Genomic DNA, 21,367 nt, shown 5'->3' with positions numbered 1-21,367 from the left:
CTTGAACAGAACAATCCATCCATTTTCTGTAGCTGTATGTCCTACTCAGGGTCATAGGGGGTCTGGAGTCTATGGGTGTTAGACAGGGAGCAACCCAACGCAAGGTACCCACACATGTCAATCTTACCTATGGGCTTTTTAGCAATTCCAATTAACCTCAGTATGTTTTTTGGACTATGGGGAATCCATGTCTTACAGGCGTGATGAAACAGTGCTAACCACTGCACCACCATGCCCCCCCCCCCTCCAAATGAACAATCTAGAACACTAAATACCTGAATACCTGGTTCAGGCGTGATAGGAGCTGGGAGGGAGCAAAACTGTGGGCTGTCTGAAGGCCCTTGAGGACCGGGTGTGGAAACACTGTTCTAGGAGAGCAGGACACGCCTAGTAAAGGCTGTAAGGTTAGAAGGTGGGTGGGATGCTGAGGGCCACAAGTCCAGGAGACCATTTCTATGGCTGTCACGTCAAAGTTGGTCTGAGGAGCAGGCATGCGGTGGGGGTCTGGTCTGGAGAAGGATGTGAACCTAGAGGAAGGTTTTCAATGCGCTGGGGCTTATTGCTCCCCAATTATTCATGTGCATTTACTGCACGGCCATGGTCAGACAGCTAGCTATTTTTGAGGAACGCTAATGACAATTATAGGCTGGTTCTTTGTGATCTGAAGTCATACGTATTAAAACATTCATCTTGTTTTCTGCTGACAACTGCAGGAATAGTGTGTACCACTAAAGAATGGCACACTTCAGCTTAAATGAATGCTACATTATTTTTGGTAGCATTCATAGAAAGCAATTAATAAGGATGCACAACATGAAAATCCAGAAGGCTGCAAATCCCTTTTCTATAAAGACGGCCACACCTTCTGTCATGGTCTGGAAGTACATCTTGCCACTGTAGCGTCCAAAGCCGGCCACTGTCCTGGCCCGCACCTGGAACACGTAGATGGTGCCAGACTTGAGACCCTGGACGACCGCTGTGTTGGTCTGGCTCTTCACCATGGATGAGTTGTACTCTGCTTGGTCCTTCAGGGTGGAGAGCAGACAAAATATTCTCCAGATAACTTCACGTCAGTTCACTGCTATGAGATCTAAGGTCTGCTGATAGGGCTGATAGGAAAGCTAATCGTTGTAAATAGGTTAAGCGCCACCCCTCCAATACACAAACGCACTCACCCAAACCGTCCCCGTTCAAATAATGAGTATTTAATGAGTGAAAGAAAAATGAGCAGCTCCTTTGGAATTTGGCTGGAACTAAACCCAACTAGCTCCAGTGGAAGAGGCTCGGCAGTTTAAATAAACAAAAACCGATTTGTTTCATGCATGAATTATGGTGAAAGGAACAAGATTTCCAAACATCTGCTGCTAAGTGGTGAAGCTACAAATTGGGGAGGATCCAGCTTCAGTACGACGTCCTTCCCAGCTCACAATAACTGTCCCCAAGGCAGGCTTACAGTGTTTGGACAGGCAAATGTCTCCTTTGTATCTGAGCAGAGCTCTCAACCTCATTTGCAGGTGGTCCATGGAAAATTCCATGTGCATTCAAATGCAGTTTTGACACTCCAACTGTCAACGGTCAAGTCAAACTGCCTGTTCCACATCGTCTCGTCCTTCAAAGGTCGTTAGCACACAAAATCAAACAGAATATGAACTTAATCGGCATAGCTGAATCCCAAAACACTTTAGGTTAAGTGCGCCGCAGGAATGAAAAGGAAAAGCTATTGTGAGATCTGGAATTTCTGTCCAGTTTCGCATTTGGATAAGAATGACATCTCACACACAACGGTGAAACTTTCGGCTTAGATTCCTATTTCTCGAGTTTGTTTTTTATGCTTGTCAAACTATCTATGGCAAAACTCAAAGATGGCTCTGATTCTTCGTAGGGTCTTGGAGATGTCTCCCACTTTCCATACCAGGTATCTCAAGTCATCTTGAAATGGGATCATCACAAGGTCAGAGATGCTCGTCATTCTGACTGCCATCGACGGCGTATCGCAGTCTAAACCAGGCTCTGGCTCATTTTTTCACTGTAGCACTGATCCTCCCAACTTCTACAGCTTAGCAGCACGACAATGTGGAGGAAAAATAGATTTTGCAGGTCTAAAGTGATCAGTCTTTAAGTGTCAAATACACCTTTGCACCTACATACCTCAAACATTCATTGTTTAGTCTTAAAATTATTTCTTCCGACTGTACTATCAAACAGGGTTGTACACTGGCGTATGGGGCAGTACTGCACACCCCGGTCCCAGCTCTGTGTGTTTGAATTGGCGTCTTCTCTTCATGTCATGCCGACCTGGGCTTCCCCTGGGTATTCTAGCATTGTAGGATAGCCCCAAAGCATGCACCTATGGAAGCCGGTCTCTTGAAAATGCCCTTGGTACATGTACTAGAGTGCGTGCTCAGTGGCAGATGGACATCCCATGCAGAATGTCCCCAGGCTCGTCCACTGTACCTCCTAAGATAGACCCCAAGGTCAGTGTGACCCTATACTGAATAAGGGGTTAGAAGATGGATGGATGGATAGATGGATGGATGGGGATAGATAGACAGATAGACTGGCATCTATAAAAGCTTCTGTGTTTCAGTAGGTTAGGACAGTGCACCTGTAGTCAGGAGCTGGCAGTTGCGAATCCCATGCTCAGCAAAGCCATTTCACTGTCTGCATCCTAGGCCATGCTTTTAATGCCTAATTGATGCAGGGACTGACTGAGCCTGCTTTTGCAAAAAACATGTGCAGTGTACGATAAGGAGTGAGAGAGAGAGGATGCAGTGTACGATAAAGAGAGGATGCAGTGTATGATAATGAGAGAGAGGATGCAGTGTACGATAAAGAGAGAGGATGCAGTGCATGATAATGAGAGAGAGAGGATGCAGTGTACGATAAAGAGAGGATGCAGTGTATGATAATGAGAGAGAGAGGATGCAGTGTATGATAAAGAGAGGATGCAGTGCATGATAATGAGAGAGAGAGGATGCAGTGTACGATAAAGAGAGAGGATGCAGTGTACAATAAAGAGAGAGGATGCAGTGTACGATGAGAGAGGTGAGGAACACACATCGATAGAGCACACTGCCACACACAGCACACCACAACAGGGATGAGACCCCAAGTCCAGCCATGTGGTGGGTGACACCTCAGCATCACACTAGTTTGAATGGAACAGGATAAAGCTTTTCCCCAGCGGCTGGAGTGCCAATGCTGCTGGCCTTGCTCAAGGGCCCAGCAGAGTAGAAGCACTCTGGGCATTCACAGGATTCAAACCAGCAACCTTCTGATGCCAGCACACATCCCTAGGCTCAGAGCCACCACAGCAGCATTTAAGCTGACCAGATAGACTGGATTCGTTCTTTAGAGAAAGCTGGTAGAATATATAGTACTGTGCAGTAATACATTAAAAAGGAAGAATTTCTTCTGTTCTCCATAAAGTTACAGATATCTGATGACTAGATAAACACCCCTTCGGTTCCCTCTCCTCAGAGGTACCCCAGACATTTAATTTATGCGTTAAATGTCACCAGCAGCTCAATTAACTAAATGACTTAATAAAATAACTCAATGAGGTAGTGATCATCCAAACAAGGTCGGGTAGTAGGCCAGTCAGAAGAAACATGGATGTTTGGACGGTTGCCGCAGATATTTGGGTGACTTTAGCAGAGGTTTTGAAACGGCTAAGCTGACACACTTTGACAGACGTTTCGTGGTAGCACTTTGATTGCATTTTACTGTTATTCGTGCCCCATCAAGTATTACACCAACATTAACATCATTTGAACATAATTTCCTTTGACTGCCTGAAACGGCAAAAACAAAGGCAGCAATGACAGAGCAGTAAGAACATCTGCATGGATTTGAGGGACTGCTGAAGTGTGAGGGTTTGCAGACACCCAGCACCGTCTGCATTCCTGATCCGTATGAGAGCACAAAGGCTGAGGTCCGGAGTCACAGCAGCCGCCAACATCTGCCAGAGCGCGACCCAGGGACAGCGGCAAACTGGCAGCCGGACGGAGAACAGCTCAGCTGCGTCAGACACAACCTTCTGTCACTCTCACTAATTTTACAATATGAATCGACTAAACTAAAACCAAAATGTCTGAATCTGCGGTACAGTACAGTAAGTGCCTTTACCCACATACCTGCTATAACAGGCACCCTCAGAATTTAGAAAATTCTTTCTTTTTTAATACTTAATTTTTATTTTACTTATACTTCTCCTTTTGAATTTTTATAGCGAAAGTGTGCAGTTCCTTTTTTTTTATTAAACTCGGGTGAACAGGTTTTATATGCTAGTCAGGAATGGTTAATGCTAGATTAGCATCTTTCACTGGGAAAAGGCGGTAAGCAGTTTGCTATGTGGAGACTTTGTGTGCATAATGAACTGTGAAAATAATGTTGCTATTGTTACAAGCCTTGGTATTTTATATCCAGTAAAAGAAAAATAAATTCAAAACTGGAATCTTTAAAACTGACTGGCAACCAAACAATATAAAAATTTCTCAGCTCTCAAAAGGCAAGAAGGGAATCCTTAGCCTCCAGCAGTGGCTACATATGTCAGGGTATGAAATAGCCTGTTTAGAAGATGTCTGGTTCCTGACGGGTGGATGAACAACAGACTCTCTCCCTGCTCACCTTCTCGTAGTACTGAAGCTCATAGTCCAGGACGACACCATTTGGCTGGTCTGGCTGGGACCAGGACAGTGTGATGCTGTCCACAGCCCGGCTGACCTGATGCATGATGGATACTGCGGATGGCGCTAGAGAGACGGAGATATGGGTGGAGTCACACACAAATCGGACGATGCCGATACGTAACAAAACACAGCACCGAGGCTTTTGGCAAAGCATTTTCTTCAAAAAACAACAAGTTGAAACTTAAGTCCTTACCTTTCTCATCTTTAATATTGTGTAAATAAAGTTTTATGACTTCTGGAAAAGAACTTGAGCTATAATTTGGAGCCATCTGTCCTTCAGTGAGAGAAATTACCGCAGGTAACTACGTGACAGCCCACTACAGCACATTTCCACATCACGGGGACAGACTGCCGTGAAAAGTACGAAAGCAACTTGGGCTTCGGTTTATAAAAAATGTGGTAAGTCAGCAAATGAAAATAGAGGTGACCTTGCGCTCAGTGTTTTGTGAACGCAGCCTTAAATGAGCGGAGAGGCTCTGTTCAGGATAAACCCTTGCGTCCCTCAAGTCAATGGCGACCGAAGATGACAGACAAGGACAGCAAACGGCGGAGAGGACGACATTACTGTGTCTGGCTCACAGCTTTCCTATCACCTTGAACAATGTTATGGGTCGGACACATTCCACCGTTTACCTTCATATCTTCCTTCAGTTGTGCCCTTGAATTGTTCATTTTCAAAAAGGGGGGGGGGGGTCCCATAAATTGTATTCATGTGGACCAGACCTTGGTTTCGGGATGACAGAAATTTTGGACAGGCGGCAAAGTGATATATTGACGCAAACGTGTTTTTCAGTCTCTGAATGTGGAGCGACGGTTATCGCAATCAAGGGCAATGCTGGCCAGCATCGACCTGCAACTGCAGTTATGACGCTGCTGATTGCCACAGGGATCGCCTCCCATCGCAAAGTACAATCCGAGGCTGGTGCGGGTCCGCTGCTCACGCGACACTGCAGTTTTGGACGCAGACGAGCTTCCTGGAGTCCTGCCGTTAAATGGACCGAGGCTCATTAAAACGCCCCTGTAAGGCGCAGCGTGTCGGACTAAACACAAGGAGCGAGACGGAGAACCTTGTTTGAGGCAACGCGGCCGGGATTTATGGCGGTTGCGCCTTGGCTCGGCAAACGCAGCGCCCTGGCAACCGACCCGCGAGCTGGAGCGTGGCGATGACGGCGGTCTCCAGAGGCCATCGGCGGAAAACACACAAAAAAAACAGGCCACCATCTGACAGACCTGACTGCTTGAGGAAATTCCGGCAATTGGAGACGGTTGTTTTCGTTAGCTGGCCTCTGCTAAGCTAATAATAATCATTCTGAAATATCTGAGTGTTCAGCCATAAAGCCACGAGGGGGGAAATGTTTAGAGTGCAATCAAGCGAATCAGACGGCACCCGTGTCCAGATTCCGCTCAGGCGACGACCTTCGACCCCTTCATTTCGTGTTCATCAGGTCCCAAGCATGCACATTTTGCAGCAGGCTTGGGGGGTGGGGGGGAAAGGAGAACTGCTCTTCACAGATGAAATCATCAAAGGAGCATTAGTTACAGGCCAGCCACCGTTAGCATCGGGCTGCATCTCGTGCAAGGTAATGATGCGTTTCATTCAGAGAATCCATTCCACATATAATAGATTATTTTATGTCTTTTGGCATTTTCTGTTTCGCACAAGCTATTTAAATGCTATGAGAAATGTCTCTCATTAGCAGGCTGTGCTCTTTTCTTTCTTGGGACAGTGAACATTAGCCATATTTTAGCAAGTTTAACTTTAAGTCTCCTTGCACTTCAGCCGCCGCATCTTAAATCACTCTTGACGCAACATGTAAAAATAAGCCGAACATAAATAAGAATTTGTTTAAAACAACATTAGGATAGACAATAAGTCACAGAAAATTTACTGCGACCCAGAAACAGATTAACGGCTGTTTTTTTTCCATCCTTGTCAGGGTTGAGAGGTACTTAAAATATATTTTGTTATAAAACAACAACTCATTATTATTACTGTACCATTCTGTATGAGAAACGCAATAACCCTGTCAGCACAAAGAGACCATATCTGAGAAGGCAGACATTCTATCAACAATCATTTATGCGATGGTGTAATGCACCGTGCGCCGGCAAATCACAAGCGCACACTTACATAGCACGGCAAACAGTATCACAGCTGTGGATGCAGGCTGCAGATAGCACTGACCAGTTACATCTGTCCGCGGTGACGGCCCCACCATTAACACCGTCCCTGGCTGTACGTCTTCTGCGAACAGAAATGTGTGGGATGCGTGTCCACCAAGAAAAGACCGTGGCTTGTAAATCTGGGGCTTTTCCCTATTAAACCAGACTAATACTGCTGGAGAAATGTCTGGTTTCCCAGTTCATCGCTGCACTCATGTCCATCACCTGCGTTTCAGTTTAAATGCAGAATAATGAACACATACTGCTGTTTGTGAATGGAGGGGTTACACGTGAGTTTGGAGCCGTGGATGACAAATGGAAGGAACAGGTAAAGTGATTATCCCCATAACCAAGCAAATTACAATAACATCTGCAGTAATAAACGGTGAAGTAACACCGCAATTAATCAAATTTAAATCCATCTCCACTGAAGAATCCTCACACTCTCGTTAATGCTAACATATCGCAATAGTGTGAAGGTAGTTATTCTTTACAGGAAAAAAGAGGAACAAGAATAATATACATCTTTAAAAGTTTATTCAATATGAAATGAAAGCAAACCTTCAAACCTTTTCTCGTAATTTTGAACCGTGTTTTTCTCATAATTTTAGTGTTGCACGCTAAATGTGGCAACCAGATTTTAGCTGTGCTTCCCTTCCTAAAACAAGTGAGGTGAAATATATATATATAAACTGTCAAAATTTCCAGTTGTACTAAAAAAACATCACATTACTTTTGTTTATTCTTGGACGTGTAAGACTTGTGCTCTTTTAGTCCTCATTAATTTTTTTAATCTAGACCAGCTCGCACAGATAAAGTTTTGCTCTATAACAAAACATACCTCAGTCACTCTTATAAAACAAATGATGGAAAAGAAATAAATGCTTCATATGGTAAAGCCACGCAGCCCGACGTGATTTATGGACCAGGAACAGAAGCAGATTTCATTTAATGGCAGCAGTGACCCAATTCTAAGCAGTAGAGGGTCCTGCGTGGTACCAGCACATAGTGTGAAGGGCTCTCTTGGGCGCACTCCCTGATGACATAGCTGTCCACCAATCACAGCAGCCCATGGAAAAACTCCACGTGTGCCATTGGCTCAATGAATAATCGTTCCTGTACAATTTACAGCCGGATAACTGTGGAGTTTCAAACTTTGTTTAAAGTACATTTGGATAAATCAAACATGACAGGCGTATTATTAAATTATTCAACGTACTCGCCAAGCAGATGCCCCTATTAAAGCTCGCTTGCGATGGTGACCCTCCGCACTGATGAATGTTTACCAAACCGTTTCGGGTTAAAAAGAACAGGTGCACCCCCCCCCACAGTTTCAGTTCCAAGCAATATTTAAAAAGCTACACTTAAATATGCACCCAGTTCTGTGAAAAGTGAAGTGGTGTCAGATAGGTGAGCATATTTAACAAAATGGAAATGTGCGCTTTGCGATATTTAAATTAAATTCAAGATATATAGACTTTTCTGTGGTGGAAAAAAAATACATCTAGTTTCATCATCTTCTTCACTGATGATGATTTATTTCTGTTAGACTAGGCTGTGCAAAGTATTTGCCAGTTAACAGAAAGTCGGTTTAAGGGCCTGTGTTAGCACAAGGATGTTTGGATTTTGACGTTACCATAAGGGTGAATCCTGCCAAGGTCAACAGGCCTGTCAGGGGATCTAAGAGGAAAAAATAAACTATCGATGCCCATATGTCTGGGATACCAAACCATTTCAAAGGATTTGCAAGTCCACCATTCGACTGTGCAAAAGACACTTTAGAAATGGAGAAAAATGTCTGGCTGCAGTCAAAATCAACGTGCAAGAACAAACAGACAGAGGCTGAAAAAGCCGAAGGAGATCAGGGAGGCTCGACTCGCAAAGGAAAACATGGAAGCACGTTTTCCAGCAACGAAGGACTTAATGCATGACTCCTGCGCTCAGAAATGTTGAGTCAAAGGTAGAATTATTTGGTTGCAAAGCCAGGCACCTTGTCTGCTGCTGATCAACAACTGACTTTGAAGAGAAGAACCTCAAGTCGGCTACAGATAAGCCGGAATGGAAGCGTGTCGGCTTGTGGCTTGGAGTCTGGGCGACGCCAAGCACAGTCTCTTTGTCCTTTTGACAATTATTGAGAAGAGCTTTCAGATGATTGCTGAGATTCTTATTCGGGCAACTGACTTTCTGGCACATCTGTTTTGCTGTATTTGCTGTATCTGAAAATGACAGTTCATTTACGTTCATATTTGCTTGTGTAGACTATTTATCAAACTGTACATTACAGTAGCAGGCGTACTAAACAACAGTGAAACGCTCAACACAAACACCCAATTAGTATTTGCAGTAAATGTTGCATATGGGACGCACAATACAAATTAAGCGATTTAATTGCGCGAATTCAAACGCAAGCAGAGCAGCTGCAACGGTGACTAAGCCAGATTAACAGGTTGTCACACTGCGGCCTTCAGACACGCTCCATTCAATCTGCCTTTTCTCTTACACAGTTCCTGTCTTTTGCTGGCTGCACTCATAGAGAAGCCCATCTATAGGGTCATTCACGGAGGACAGCTTCACCGACAGGCATCCGGAGTAGCAGGTGGTGTCAAGGTGCCCAGCTGACAGCCTCTAACAGCCCTGCCCTGTCCTCACAACAGGAACAAAGGAAACGCTCATGTGTTTCGAAATTCTACAATGCCCATGTGTTTTAGATCAAGATATGTGGGGCCGTGAAATATAACAGAGTTTAAACATCTATATCTGCATGCACACAATTAACTTGCATTACATCATATCCATATATTACTTAGTAATGGGGTTTATTATTCAGCTGGATATACAGGACAGCAAGCCTGCTTTTTGGGGTCTTATCAACTGGTCGCCGAACTGCTGATCACTGCAGACCACTGCAGACTCACTGCAGACTCACTGCTTCACATCACGACATGATAGAGAAGTGAGTTGTCGGGCTGCTCTGCATCTGTCCTGATGCCCTGAAGCCTAGTTCAGTGAGACTAAAACCACGAAATTCCTGTATGATAAAATCTCGTTCCACTGTGGACCATCCAGACACCCCCATGAATGAATAACGAAGCGGGGGGGGGGGGGGGGGAGAGAGAAACACATAAAAATGACCAGAGTCATTTTACCAACAGAAACTTCAAATTCAACATTTCCAACTAAAAGGCTGTTTAAAACTATTTATGTTTGTTTGATCTGACGAGGTGGGGGAGGGCTGGGGGGGACAAAGTAAAATGAGACAAAATGTCTCGTAGCATAAAGCAGAGCCAGCCAGGGGGAGGACAGCTGTTTAAGGAAATCACTTTCTGGCCAATAATTCATTTATTTATTTTCCACTGAATTCTATACCCAGTCGACCGCACAGCTTCTGCATATATACATTCACACGCAGAGGGTACTTAAGAGGGCCTGTGTTAATTCAGAGCGACAACATGTTTATACAACCTATGGGCCTTCAGAGCCAGACTTAATTGTGGGCCACTCTGCCGACCCTTCAGCCTGCTTTTTACACCCCCCCTGCAAAGTCAGTTGGGGAGTAAGGCCACAGTCCCGGGGGATGACAACGTGACCCAAAGCTTGGCCTTTCACAGCTCCCCGTGATGCTAGGCCTCGGCCCGTAATACAAGTTGACAGGCCTGGCGGTAGAGACCGACCCGCCCCCCCCATGGCAGCAAAAGGGAGGGGGGTTCAGCCGGCGAGCCATGCCAAAGTAGGGGGACCAGGGTCCAAGAATCTCATTAGAAAACTTTATTAGGCTGCATGGCCTTTGTTACCATGGCGAATGGGGGGCGGGAGGGGGAGTCCCACAACTAATACAGTGCAGAGAAAAGAGCTGGATTGTGTGGACACCCCCACTTTCACACTGGACAATGTCGCTCCAAGGCAATCTAGTGTTAGTAATGATGTAATAAAATTAAAGCTACATATTAAGCTGCTGGAATCCCGGCCCTTTAAGGCAGCTTCAGACTCATGTTGTCTTAAAGGTTTCTAATGGGATTTTTATATTACTGCTTTTAAAAAAGATTACTTCAGTGCTTTGGGGGGGAAAATCCGTTTAAAACTGGCTCAGTACAATTGTGTTACTCTGAGGGGACTCTGTTGCTTTTTCTCTCCTTGAATCCACCAAAAAGCTGTAATTTTTTTTTACTGTGAAAACAATGTAGCACGTAGCTCAATTCAAATTATACTGTCCAATGAATCTGTGCCGGGAATTCTGGGTAAATACGGGGCGGCCCTGGGACTGAAGGACAAAGCGGCAGCTTTTCACCCGCGTGCCTGTCAGCGGCCGTCTGCTCGCCGCGCACCGCGCGTCTCAGAGATACCGCCAGCAAAATGGGGTTTTCGTCACAGCCACCCTGACAAATAACGACCAGAGGGGGCCTGTGTGAAATGAGAGCGATGGGGATGGGAGATAAGATGGAGGGCGGGGGGGGGGATCAGGGACAGACATGGTAAATGGAGCCGGTATGCTGACAGGCGTAGTGGGAGTGGCTGCGGCTTGCATGCTGTCCTGAGGGAACAGAGGCAGCCGACGACGGCCGAGGACGTGACAGCTGTGTTCATTTCATTTGGCCCGAAAGACTTTAATAGATAGACTCGGACTCTTATCTCGCGTCCTCTGTCAAAACCTCGGCGGTCAATCACACACAAGACCCCCCTCCTACGAACAACGCTCCGTTTGGAAAGCAAAAAAATGTAAAAAAAAAAAAAAGTAACAAAGGGTTTTACTGGGACGACCGTCCTGTCAGTTCCTTGTGTTTCCGAAGGCCAGCTTCTTCACAGAAGGGCCCGCGGGGGCTACAAAGGTGTGCGTTTGCGTCGCTGTGTGTCAGTGAATGCGGCGCATTGAATGCGCGCGATAGAGGACTTCATCAAGGCCGGTGAGCCGGGACTGACGCGGGATAGCGAAATCACTGCGGGCGCATAAAGGACAGCTGATGCTAATGAGCGAGAAACAGACTCTGCCGTTAAAAAGCGTCGTCAGTACTGAGGTGAAGGGATACAACATCTATACAGAATAAATAGGCTTATAAAAGATTTACTTTTAAACGTAATTGATAGAATAGACATTCATTAGACATACAAAAGAAAATAACACACACACACACACTTTGTTAATTCCAAGGACAGAATTTGCCCTGAAGTGCTCAATGTAGCGTTAACAAACCTGGTTTTAACGCATAACCCGCATCCTTATAATTACTACTTCAAGTCAAGCCTCGGCATTTCAAGGTCAAACTCCAGAATAACAGGCCTGGAAGAAAGAGCAGGGAAGGTTCTGCTGCCTTTTGGGTGCTCAGCTCATTATTCTGGAAAAAAAACGTCATTATCACCAACCGTAAGTCTGCTTTGCTCTGCTGGTCAAATACTTTGATGTGGGAGCGGAAGCTGATGCTGCTGTTTAACGCAGCAGGTGTGACATTTACAGCGGGGGAGCTGGTGCTTGAAAAGGAGGTCTGTCACACACTGACCGCCGGGTCGTTAGCACAGGCCTCACAGGTCTCAGTCGCCACAGAGCTAGACTGAGGTGCTCGGTCGCCACGGTAACCATGGGACTCACCGGCCTGGTTGGTGGTGATGTTGACGGCGGCGTACTGCGGTGAGAAGGGGCTCTGGTCGGAGACGCCGTTGACGGCCTGCACCTCGAAGGTGTAGCGGGTGTGGGCCAGCAGCTCGCGGATGTGCACGCGCGGCTCCGTCAGGCCCAGCTGCCGCGGGGAGAAGCGCACGTTGTCCCCACACCGAGCGCAGCCCCCCCGCCCCGCGCTGCAGCTCTTGCAGATGATGTTGTAGACCAGGTCCTCGCGGCCCCCCAAGTCACGCGGCGGCATCCACTCCAGCGTCAGTGACGTCTTGTTGACGCTGGAGATGACGTTCCGCGGGGCGGATGGGACAGCTGTAAGAGGGGATGATACCGTCACTAGGGGGTGTTACGCGGCTCAGCGGGTTATGACTCATGGCCATGATCAGAATGTTGCTGGTTTAAACCCCAGGGCCAGCAGAATGTTGCTGCCATTGGGCCCCTGGACAACGCCCTTAACCCCCAGCCCCACGGGCGCTGCACGCTGTCTGACTCTGCACTATGACCTTCCTCTCACCCATAAATAGGTCTGTGGGTCTCATGGAGTCCAAGATGGGGTATCAAGCACCATCCATGACAGTTTAAAATGTTACAGGGTGACTGGGGGCTACGAAACGCAGGGTGGGAGGCAGGGGGCGCCCTGGAGGGGATGGCAGTCACCTTAGCACAAACTGCTTCGTTAAAACACTAACCTGTGCAAATGGACAAAAAATGTAAATCAATTCAGGTAAAAATTCCAGATACGCAACAGCATGTAGATTCAGCCGGGGGGGTATAGCTCCGCCCTCCCAGGCAGGGGTCTCCCACGCAGAAAGAGCAGGCCGCTGCCTCAACGGGAACGAGAGGCAGAATTAATGCGCTCGACGCACTTGGAGCAGAGCTAATTTAATAATTTAATCAGGCGAGGCAGCCATGCACCGAATCGAGGTTGCGGGTTCACACTTTGAAGGGTGGATCTCCCAGGGTCCCAGGACGGCCCTGTCTCCCCACGGCGAGAAGTCAACGGGGTCCATGTCACCCCAGCAGGTCCCTGCACGTTTACCCTCACCTCCCCCTTCAGAGAGTCCCACACTCTCCAGACAGAAAGACGTCCCAACAGGAGGAGAGCAGACCGCTGCCTTAGAAATGACTCAAAGTGCTTCTCAACAGTAGATCACGACCCAAAAGTGGGTCGCGCATAGCATACCTACCGTTGAGGACACCGAGGTCAAGTCCTCAGTATTTTTTTCTGCAACTCCAATAACCCAGATCCATTATGGGGCAAACCAAGGAAGGGCTAACACTTTAGACCTTGGTATTTTTAAAACTGCTGTCTACAGCCCTGGTGTTGCGGGACAATTTTCATAGGTTTATGGTGTAGTTAATTAATTGTAATGTGTGTTACCATTTTTAATAGTACGCAAAGGCATTGTACTTCTGCTACGGCACTATTCACTATTACTGCACTATTTTTTGTGGATTAAAAATGGTTCAAATTTTGGGCCGTGTCTCGACGCCCAAAGGGGTGCTGAGGTTTACCCAGCTGAGAACCACTGGATTAAAACAAACTGCCCCATCATCCGACATTTGTAGCCCAGAAAAATCCCACATCCAAAACCCGGAGCCTATGTCCAAGGGGAGCACAAGCATGCAAATGTGCAAGACGGGAACCAGCATGCGTTCGAAATACCTCACATGGAGGAGAAGTTAACAAGCCCAGAGAGTCATCCGGAAAGGGGACAGACGCTGGACCGGGCGAACGGCCAATGAGGCTCTCCTACCAGACCCCCCCCCCCTCACTGTTCACGTCTGCTACGGACACGCCGCATACGCGTCGTTAACGGTGAACCTGGCCCCCACCCTACCCGCACCCTCAGCATCAGCCCGACATGAGTAACAACCATTCTGGAGGGGGGTGGGGTGGAGTCATTTAGGTTATCCAACATTCTGCTGTTTATAAACAGCTCCTTTTTCTGGGGGGGGGGCATGTTGTGGCCCAGCACTGGGGAGGGGAGGCAGGAAGAGAGGCGAAATGTGTCCATTCTCCCACTTTAATCACAGCGAGCCGCGGAGACCCGCACTGCCACAGTAACCCAGCTTTCTTATTCAAAGCGGCTGCTCTTCTCAGGAGGCCGGGCTTATGCTAATTCCTTTGTGGGGGGGCCGTCGAAATGAGGCCTGCCCAGGCCTCCCTTTCAGCGGCCCACAATGCCGCGGGCCACTCTCTTCCCTAAGTGTGGCCTGCTAATTCGGAGACTCGCTGAGACGGGTCCGTGGGCGTGGTGCCGGAATGGACGAGCCATCGGCTGTACTTCCCTCCCAACCTCTTTGAGCTCGACTGAAAGTCTCAATATGGTGAGGCGCGCCCTGGTGGTGGTGTGTGGGAGTGCAGGTGAGGTGCAGTTACGTACTGGTGCAGGGCATCTGGAAGGGGTCGGCGTCGGTGCGGTAGTAGCTGCTGCGACACACGCAGCTGGCGGCGCCCTCGCTGGTGGTGCGGCTGTTCATGGGGCATGGCTGACACGGGCCATCACCCTGCACGGGCTTGAAGAAACCCAAGGGGCATGCTGGAACCACAAGGGGCGGGGTTAGTTAATTAAACAAACAGCCAACCAGGGCTTAGCATGAAATTAAAATAAACAAATAAATAACAACTTCAATTACTGACAAATTACATTCTAGCCCAGGGATCTGCAGTCCTGCTCGCAGTGGGGGGTATGAGCATTTCACTCTATTTTTGTCTTCTAATTATTCAGCTCATTTAAACCAGTAATAACCCCAATACTGGGAGAGAGAGAGGGCTAAATTAGCAATGAAGTTAGGGATGAAACTGCGTAACTCGTAAAATGAAATCCTGCATATATACCGACCCACATGAATTAATATAATACTCCAGTGTAACAAGCGTACAGCAAACATGAGCGCTCAGTTCAAAAATGTAGAAATCCTGCTACATCCTTTATTGTGCTTATATTGCTGCATATTAAAATTAAAACAAACGAGATTTTACACAGAGCTCTGCCTTAAACTGGCTTAGCCCCGGAAACCATAAGAAATTAAAAATCGTCCACAATGCTGCTCTATAAAAGAAAGAAAATGGAATTTCATATGAATCTAATTATCACTAACAGGCCAGCATTGGCATAGTGTCTGGCGAAGACGTCTGTTTAGCCGAGAGGAAACGGTCGGCTGATGATATCATTCGGTTGGTTCTCCGTCACCTGATTTTGGAAAGCGGGCTTGACACAGGAAGGCGTCCACCTGCACATTTCCCTGCTTGCTGACCCCGAGAAACACAGCAAATTGACTCGTTGAGACGCCTTTAAGCCACGCCAGAGCCTGTCATGTAAGCGAAAGCTTGCGGCTTAGGGGTGGGGCCAGTGCAGCCACCTTCAGACCCAGAAAGCGGAGCTGGAGATCAGGGCACGTCTGGGGAAGGGCGGCTTCCGGCCGGCCGGGACTCTGGCACATGTTGTCGCTCAGATTCGTTGTACAGTGAACCCAGGGGGTCCGGCAGCCGTTCTGGGTGGCTGCCCCGTCTGTGTGGCATTCAGCTGTCAGGCAGGACGTTTCCCTCCTCTGGTCTAATCGGAGCTGATGTCGGGGGGGGGGGGGGGTCTGTGCTTTGCCTGTAAATCAGCGCCGGACTTCCTCACACAAATAGCTCCATAATGCACAACTGCCTCTCTATTGAGGGACCTTCAGGTTCTGGAATTAATTCAATTGAAAAATTAATTTCCCCAGACAGACACAGTGAGACTTACGAAGGCCTTTCACTCTGGCTGGGGTCAGGAGAGTGTAACGGAGCTGTGATTTGATTACTGCCCCCCCCCCCCCCCCTCATCCTCGTCCCCCTGCCACCCCTCACCCCTCACGCCAGTCCCCTTGTCCTCCACAAACACCCCTATTGTCCACATGCTCTCACACGCGACCTCTTCACCTCTGGGGCCAAAGACATAAAGGCGAGGGTCACACCGGAAAACGCAGCAGCCAGTGTAGCGACCGCTGCAGCAAATTGGACACATTCAGCGGTGAAGACCATGAATGAGTACAAGGAAGTACATCTGAGGGTAACAAAACGGAATCAGCAAAGAAAAAAATACATTTCAGATGAATACTTTTTTTTTTGGCAGGGCCAGTGTTTGGAAGGCAATTCTTAACAGCGGTAACGGTGTTGTGTGTTAGGTTAGCTTTACACAATCTCCTCTCAGAGTAAAACAAACAGGTCATCAGCTGACATATCGGTCTACATTTGCTGAAACAGACAGCAGTCTCTGGGGAAAACAAGAGGAAGGACATTCTGATTGGATGTTTTCTCAGTGCTGGGACATAACACTCAGGCCTATTGATTATTGTAACTGCTCAAGCCACAGTTTACAATGAAACGCTCCATGTCATTAACTTTCTCATATGACTATGTATCTGTCATCGTATGTTTACATCGTGAAGAGCTTCGACCATGATTGGTGATGTTTCTGCTTATGTATGCTCTGGGTGTCTCATGTAATGATCCATAAATTTCAAATTTTCATCTGTTCATCCCTTGCATGCGCAAGCAGTACAGGAGATAAAATAGAAGCCGAAATGGGCGACTCTAGCGGGAGGAGAGAAACAGCCACAAAGGAAGCGTATCTGTTACACAATTATTAATGAATGTTTCAGATTGAATTTATGCATGGAGGTTATAAATAATGGGCTGAAGAATATGAGGAATATAAGGAATATGAGGAATATAAGGAATATGAGGAATATAAGGAATATGAGGAATATAAGGAATATAAGGAATATGAGGAATATGAGGAATATAAGGAATATGAGGAATATAAGGAATATGAGTAATATAAGGAATATGATGAATATAAGGAATATGAGTAATATGAGGAATATGAGAAATATCTTCCCACATGTGAAGATTCAAAGGTCATGGAAACGTGACGCTGGCTCAATTTAACGCTGGACCACACAGGACCGACCCCGTCACTGAGGGGTATTCGTAAGCTTTACATGTGTGCAGCCTCCAGGTAACATTCCCAGATGCGGGCTGTAGGGGGCGCTGGAGAGTTTCAGGCATTACCCCGAAAGACTGTTGAAAACATCGACAGCCAGGTGCCCATGAACGATACGCGCCTTTATTTGCATTGGGTCGCGGGAGATGTTCCTACAGCGTGAGCCGGCTGCCGTCGGTGGAGGAAGGATTAGCAGCTGCTTACCAGAGCCTGTGACTTAAAGTAATTCACCATGATCGACGTGACCATTTTGCAAGATCATAATCACGATTCCCTGGTTCCACAGGGCATCTGAAGGCCGAGCTGCCCCTGCGGTTATGGGAACGCACCTTGTGGGAACAGGAGGCACTGTGCAGGTGTTTAAACTCCCCTCTTCTGAAGAATTTTACCCACAAGTTATAAAATATAATGGAAAGTCATTATCAAGCACATCCCATCCAGGGAGACCACTGTGATAAGTATGGATAAAGCTGCAGGCTCAGTGTGACCCCGTACCGGAGAAGCAGTTACCGGTGGTGGATGGATGATATTACGTGAGACTAGAAGATAAATTAACTGTAACACGAAATAATGCTAACCAAGTATTGTTAGTATTTAGCGCGCTCATTGCTGTTTAAAACATCCAGTAAGAATGAAGCGGATCAGCTGCAAATGCAGTGCCGTGTGGTTCTTCTGCCGTTTCCTCATTTATCCCTGCTTATTGTTCTTTTTTTCCCGGACGGAGGATAGCTGAACAGGCCTCTATTTCCAAATGACTCATCAGTATTTAAAAAACAGAAGAACTGCACTCTCCAGTGAGGATGAGAAAGAAAGCAGAATCCAGTGTGTAGAATCCAGTGATCAGATTCCCGAATTCACCTACTCGGCACTGCCCGGTGTCCCGCCCCCCACCACAGAAGTTACTTTCAAATGTGGGTCACAGATGCAGTGCAATAGCAATACCAGGGTTGCCAGGTCTCACGCATCTGCCGTGACACTCACACTTTGGGACCCTCAGGCTCACGCAAGAAATATTACGCCAAATCGATATTATTCCATTATAAACATAATATTAGCTACATTAAAAGCGTTGGGGTACTTCGCAAACCCTACAGACTGTTCACAAGGTAATAAAACTGCTACATACATGGGAATGCATGCGCAGACTTTCTGAAATTGAAAATCTCACTGCAGTCATATGACCGAAGTTGGCAACCCTGTGAAACCCCCTCTCTCTCCCCACCGAAGACATAGGTCACATCTTTCAGTGTTTACAGTGGAGGTGTGTGTCTTTATGTGGGTGAATGATCCAGGCATGTTGGGGGGGGCGTTAAAAAAACCCCCCAGAAAGGACGAATAGACATGCTGGCAGTTTTGTTACCCCAACAGAAGCAGGATAATGTGAGGGCTCATTCCTGATCTCCGGACGCACACGACAGGTCCGATTGTGCCGGGAGGGAAGGCAACAGTTAACCGTAACCTGTTGCTCTTCAGCGCCCCCCCTCTGTGAACTCCCACAATGTAGAGCACTGGCTGAATAGGGCACTGTGTGGCCAATAGATGCATGTAGCTAATTAAGCGGGCAATTCAACTGTTAGCGCTCTTTGGGTGGGGGGGGGGGGGGGCTGTTGAGTGTGAACAAAGCAAAGGGGGGGGGCAGCTGGGAGGAGAGGGAGGCATCTGCAACTCTATACTTCTCTGAGGCTCCTGTTGAGATTGGCCATTAAAGCAGAGGGCTCCTGTTATTGCCGCCACCCCCATACACACAGTGCGCATGGTACATCCCCCCCCCCCCCAGACATGCAATAGTACATCCCAGTAGCACAGATAATGCATTGCCCCAGAGACCCTTTGGTCCTACTGTGCGCCTGTCCGAAGGCCACCTCCCACTCACACAGAGGTATTCTGACAGCCCATAATGTCCAGAGTGCTTCATAAATAACCAGATACATCAGTAATACAGCGATGCTAAAACCCCACTGGAACGCTATGAGTGGCTTGAAAACTTCACTGTTCCATCTTCTTCTGAAGAATTCTAGGGAACTCATAAATTGTGGTCATTCTTAGATTGTCTGCTTAAGACAGCCGGAGGGCAGGGGAAAGCATTTGTGACTGGTCCTGTCGGCCGAAAAGGGAATTTCCGAAACCCACACAGTCAATATTTTGTTGTTTTGAAGACGAGATCGCCGGTGACCTAATGTCAGGCTTCCTCATCATATGTCACAGTACAGGGAACCAAAACTCAGTCAGTGCTCATGTAATCCAACAACAAACGTCTGTTAAATTTCCAAAAATCCCTCAGTCCATAAAAATTGTCTCGAAAATGTTTCCCATGGACTGAGCAAATTTTGGAAATGTTCTCTTCCATTTGAAAATGATTACATGAGATTATTTTATACTCAAGAGGGCGTCTCTACGTCACACAGCCAAGCATGAGGAACACAAGCGTGCACATACACATACGTGAAATATAGCGAGATCCTAAAGTCCCAAGCACTGCACACGCGCCGGAGCACTGCACACGCACCGGAGCACTGCACACACGCTGGAGCACTGCACACACGCCGGAGCACTGCACTGTGACACGCCAGCAGTCAGACTGCAGACCTGCGTGTTAAAAATGTGACACTGAGCCTCTTAAGGCTGCATGCCAGAGGAATGAGCACAGAGAATGTTGAGAAAAGTGGAGCCGCACATTCAGGAGTTAAATTGACAGATATAATAAAATGTACAATGTTTGACTTTTTTTTGAAAGTGTATTATTACAGGCTTTTAATTTTTTTTTCCCAAATCTAGTACGAAGTGAGCAGCTACATCAAAACAGGATGATGAGGTCCTGCAGATGCAGAGGATGGTGTCCTTCAGGACGCCCGCTGAGGTGGGATGCTTCCCAGGGGCCTTTGAGTCTCCGCACAGCAGGCCACGCCTCTTGTAGTCACGGAGACGGCGTTGACCTCCACATTCAGCCCTTCGCCATTCCACCGGTCCTGACGAAGCCCCCAGATGCCAAAGAGCCCCCCCCCCATGCGGACAGGTGGCACTGACGGGAGGAAGGTTGGATCGCACCATCACATTCTTTATATTTCTACCTTATCTCATACACCTTCAACTTTTATCGTCTGTGTTTAATATATAAACACTTTCCTTTTCACAAAAAAGTGCACCTTATAAATAAACCTACCTTGTTATCCTCCTACAACGCTTTAAATGTATTGGCATACTTCACTGGCATGACGCACAAGGTGCATTACTGTACAGTGGTTTCCTGGCATGGGGTGGGGAATCACCCAGAAACAAAAAAGCAGTCAGACAAGCACCACCCCATATTTACCCAAAAACAGACAGACCTGCCCCCTGACATGTGCCTGGAGACCAATCACATACCCCATGACTTCCGATCTGATTCTCCAGCTCAAGCCAATCAATCTCCCGCTGTGATTCCAGGGGGGGGGTCCTGTTGCTATCACGGCGGATGCTTGCTTTCCGGGGGCTCGATGTGAGGACTGTGCCCCCACCACTGCCTCCATTTCCGCCCTTAATAAACTGCAACAAAGTTTACCGCATTTACCCAAGCTAGGGAAAGGCCTGCATGTACCAGACGTGTGAAGCAAATCAGGTCAGAGCGGCCATGGAGATCTTTGTCCATCACACACTGAAACAGAGAGATGGGACCTGTGTGTGTGTGTGTGTGTGTGTGTATGGGGTGGGGGGGCTCATACGACTAAAGCCAGGAGCCCAGACCTTCTTTAACCCTGTCCCACATTCCACCTCTCCCTTCCTGGTGTGAATTTATTACAGATTAAATCGAGTGTAATCTGTGGAATCCGGCCCTGCCACTGGGATTGCAGGTATAAAATCTTTCCTCTTTCTTTTCAAAACAGGCAAAAAAAACACCATATTCGACGCGTGGTACCAAGCACGATCCAGCACACACAATGAACATGCAGAAA

The 21,367-nt window shown here is 47.3% G+C and overlaps 1 protein-coding gene across 4 annotated transcripts in view; it reads right to left on the bottom strand.

Moving 5' to 3' along the window:
* Positions 1-21,367, bottom strand: part of ephb2a (eph receptor B2a) — a 91,403-nt gene that overhangs the window by 14,541 nt on the left and 55,495 nt on the right. For all 4 annotated transcript variants that reach the window (XM_049017775.1, XM_049017776.1, XM_049017777.1 and 1 more), the window contains exons 4-7: positions 14,844-14,999; positions 12,433-12,768; positions 4,630-4,754; positions 863-1,025 (exon numbers count right to left, since the gene is read on the bottom strand). In XM_049017775.1, the coding sequence (XP_048873732.1) occupies positions 863-1,025; positions 4,630-4,754; positions 12,433-12,768; positions 14,844-14,999 (780 nt within the window). The remainder of the gene's footprint in view (positions 1-862; positions 1,026-4,629; positions 4,755-12,432; positions 12,769-14,843; positions 15,000-21,367) is intronic.

Source organism: Brienomyrus brachyistius, chromosome 6, assembly GCF_023856365.1.
Source record: "Brienomyrus brachyistius isolate T26 chromosome 6, BBRACH_0.4, whole genome shotgun sequence".
Lineage (NCBI taxonomy): Eukaryota > Metazoa > Chordata > Actinopteri > Osteoglossiformes > Mormyridae > Brienomyrus > Brienomyrus brachyistius.
Note: the sequence above shows the minus strand (reverse complement) of the source record. Positions and strands in the feature narration are given on the sequence as shown.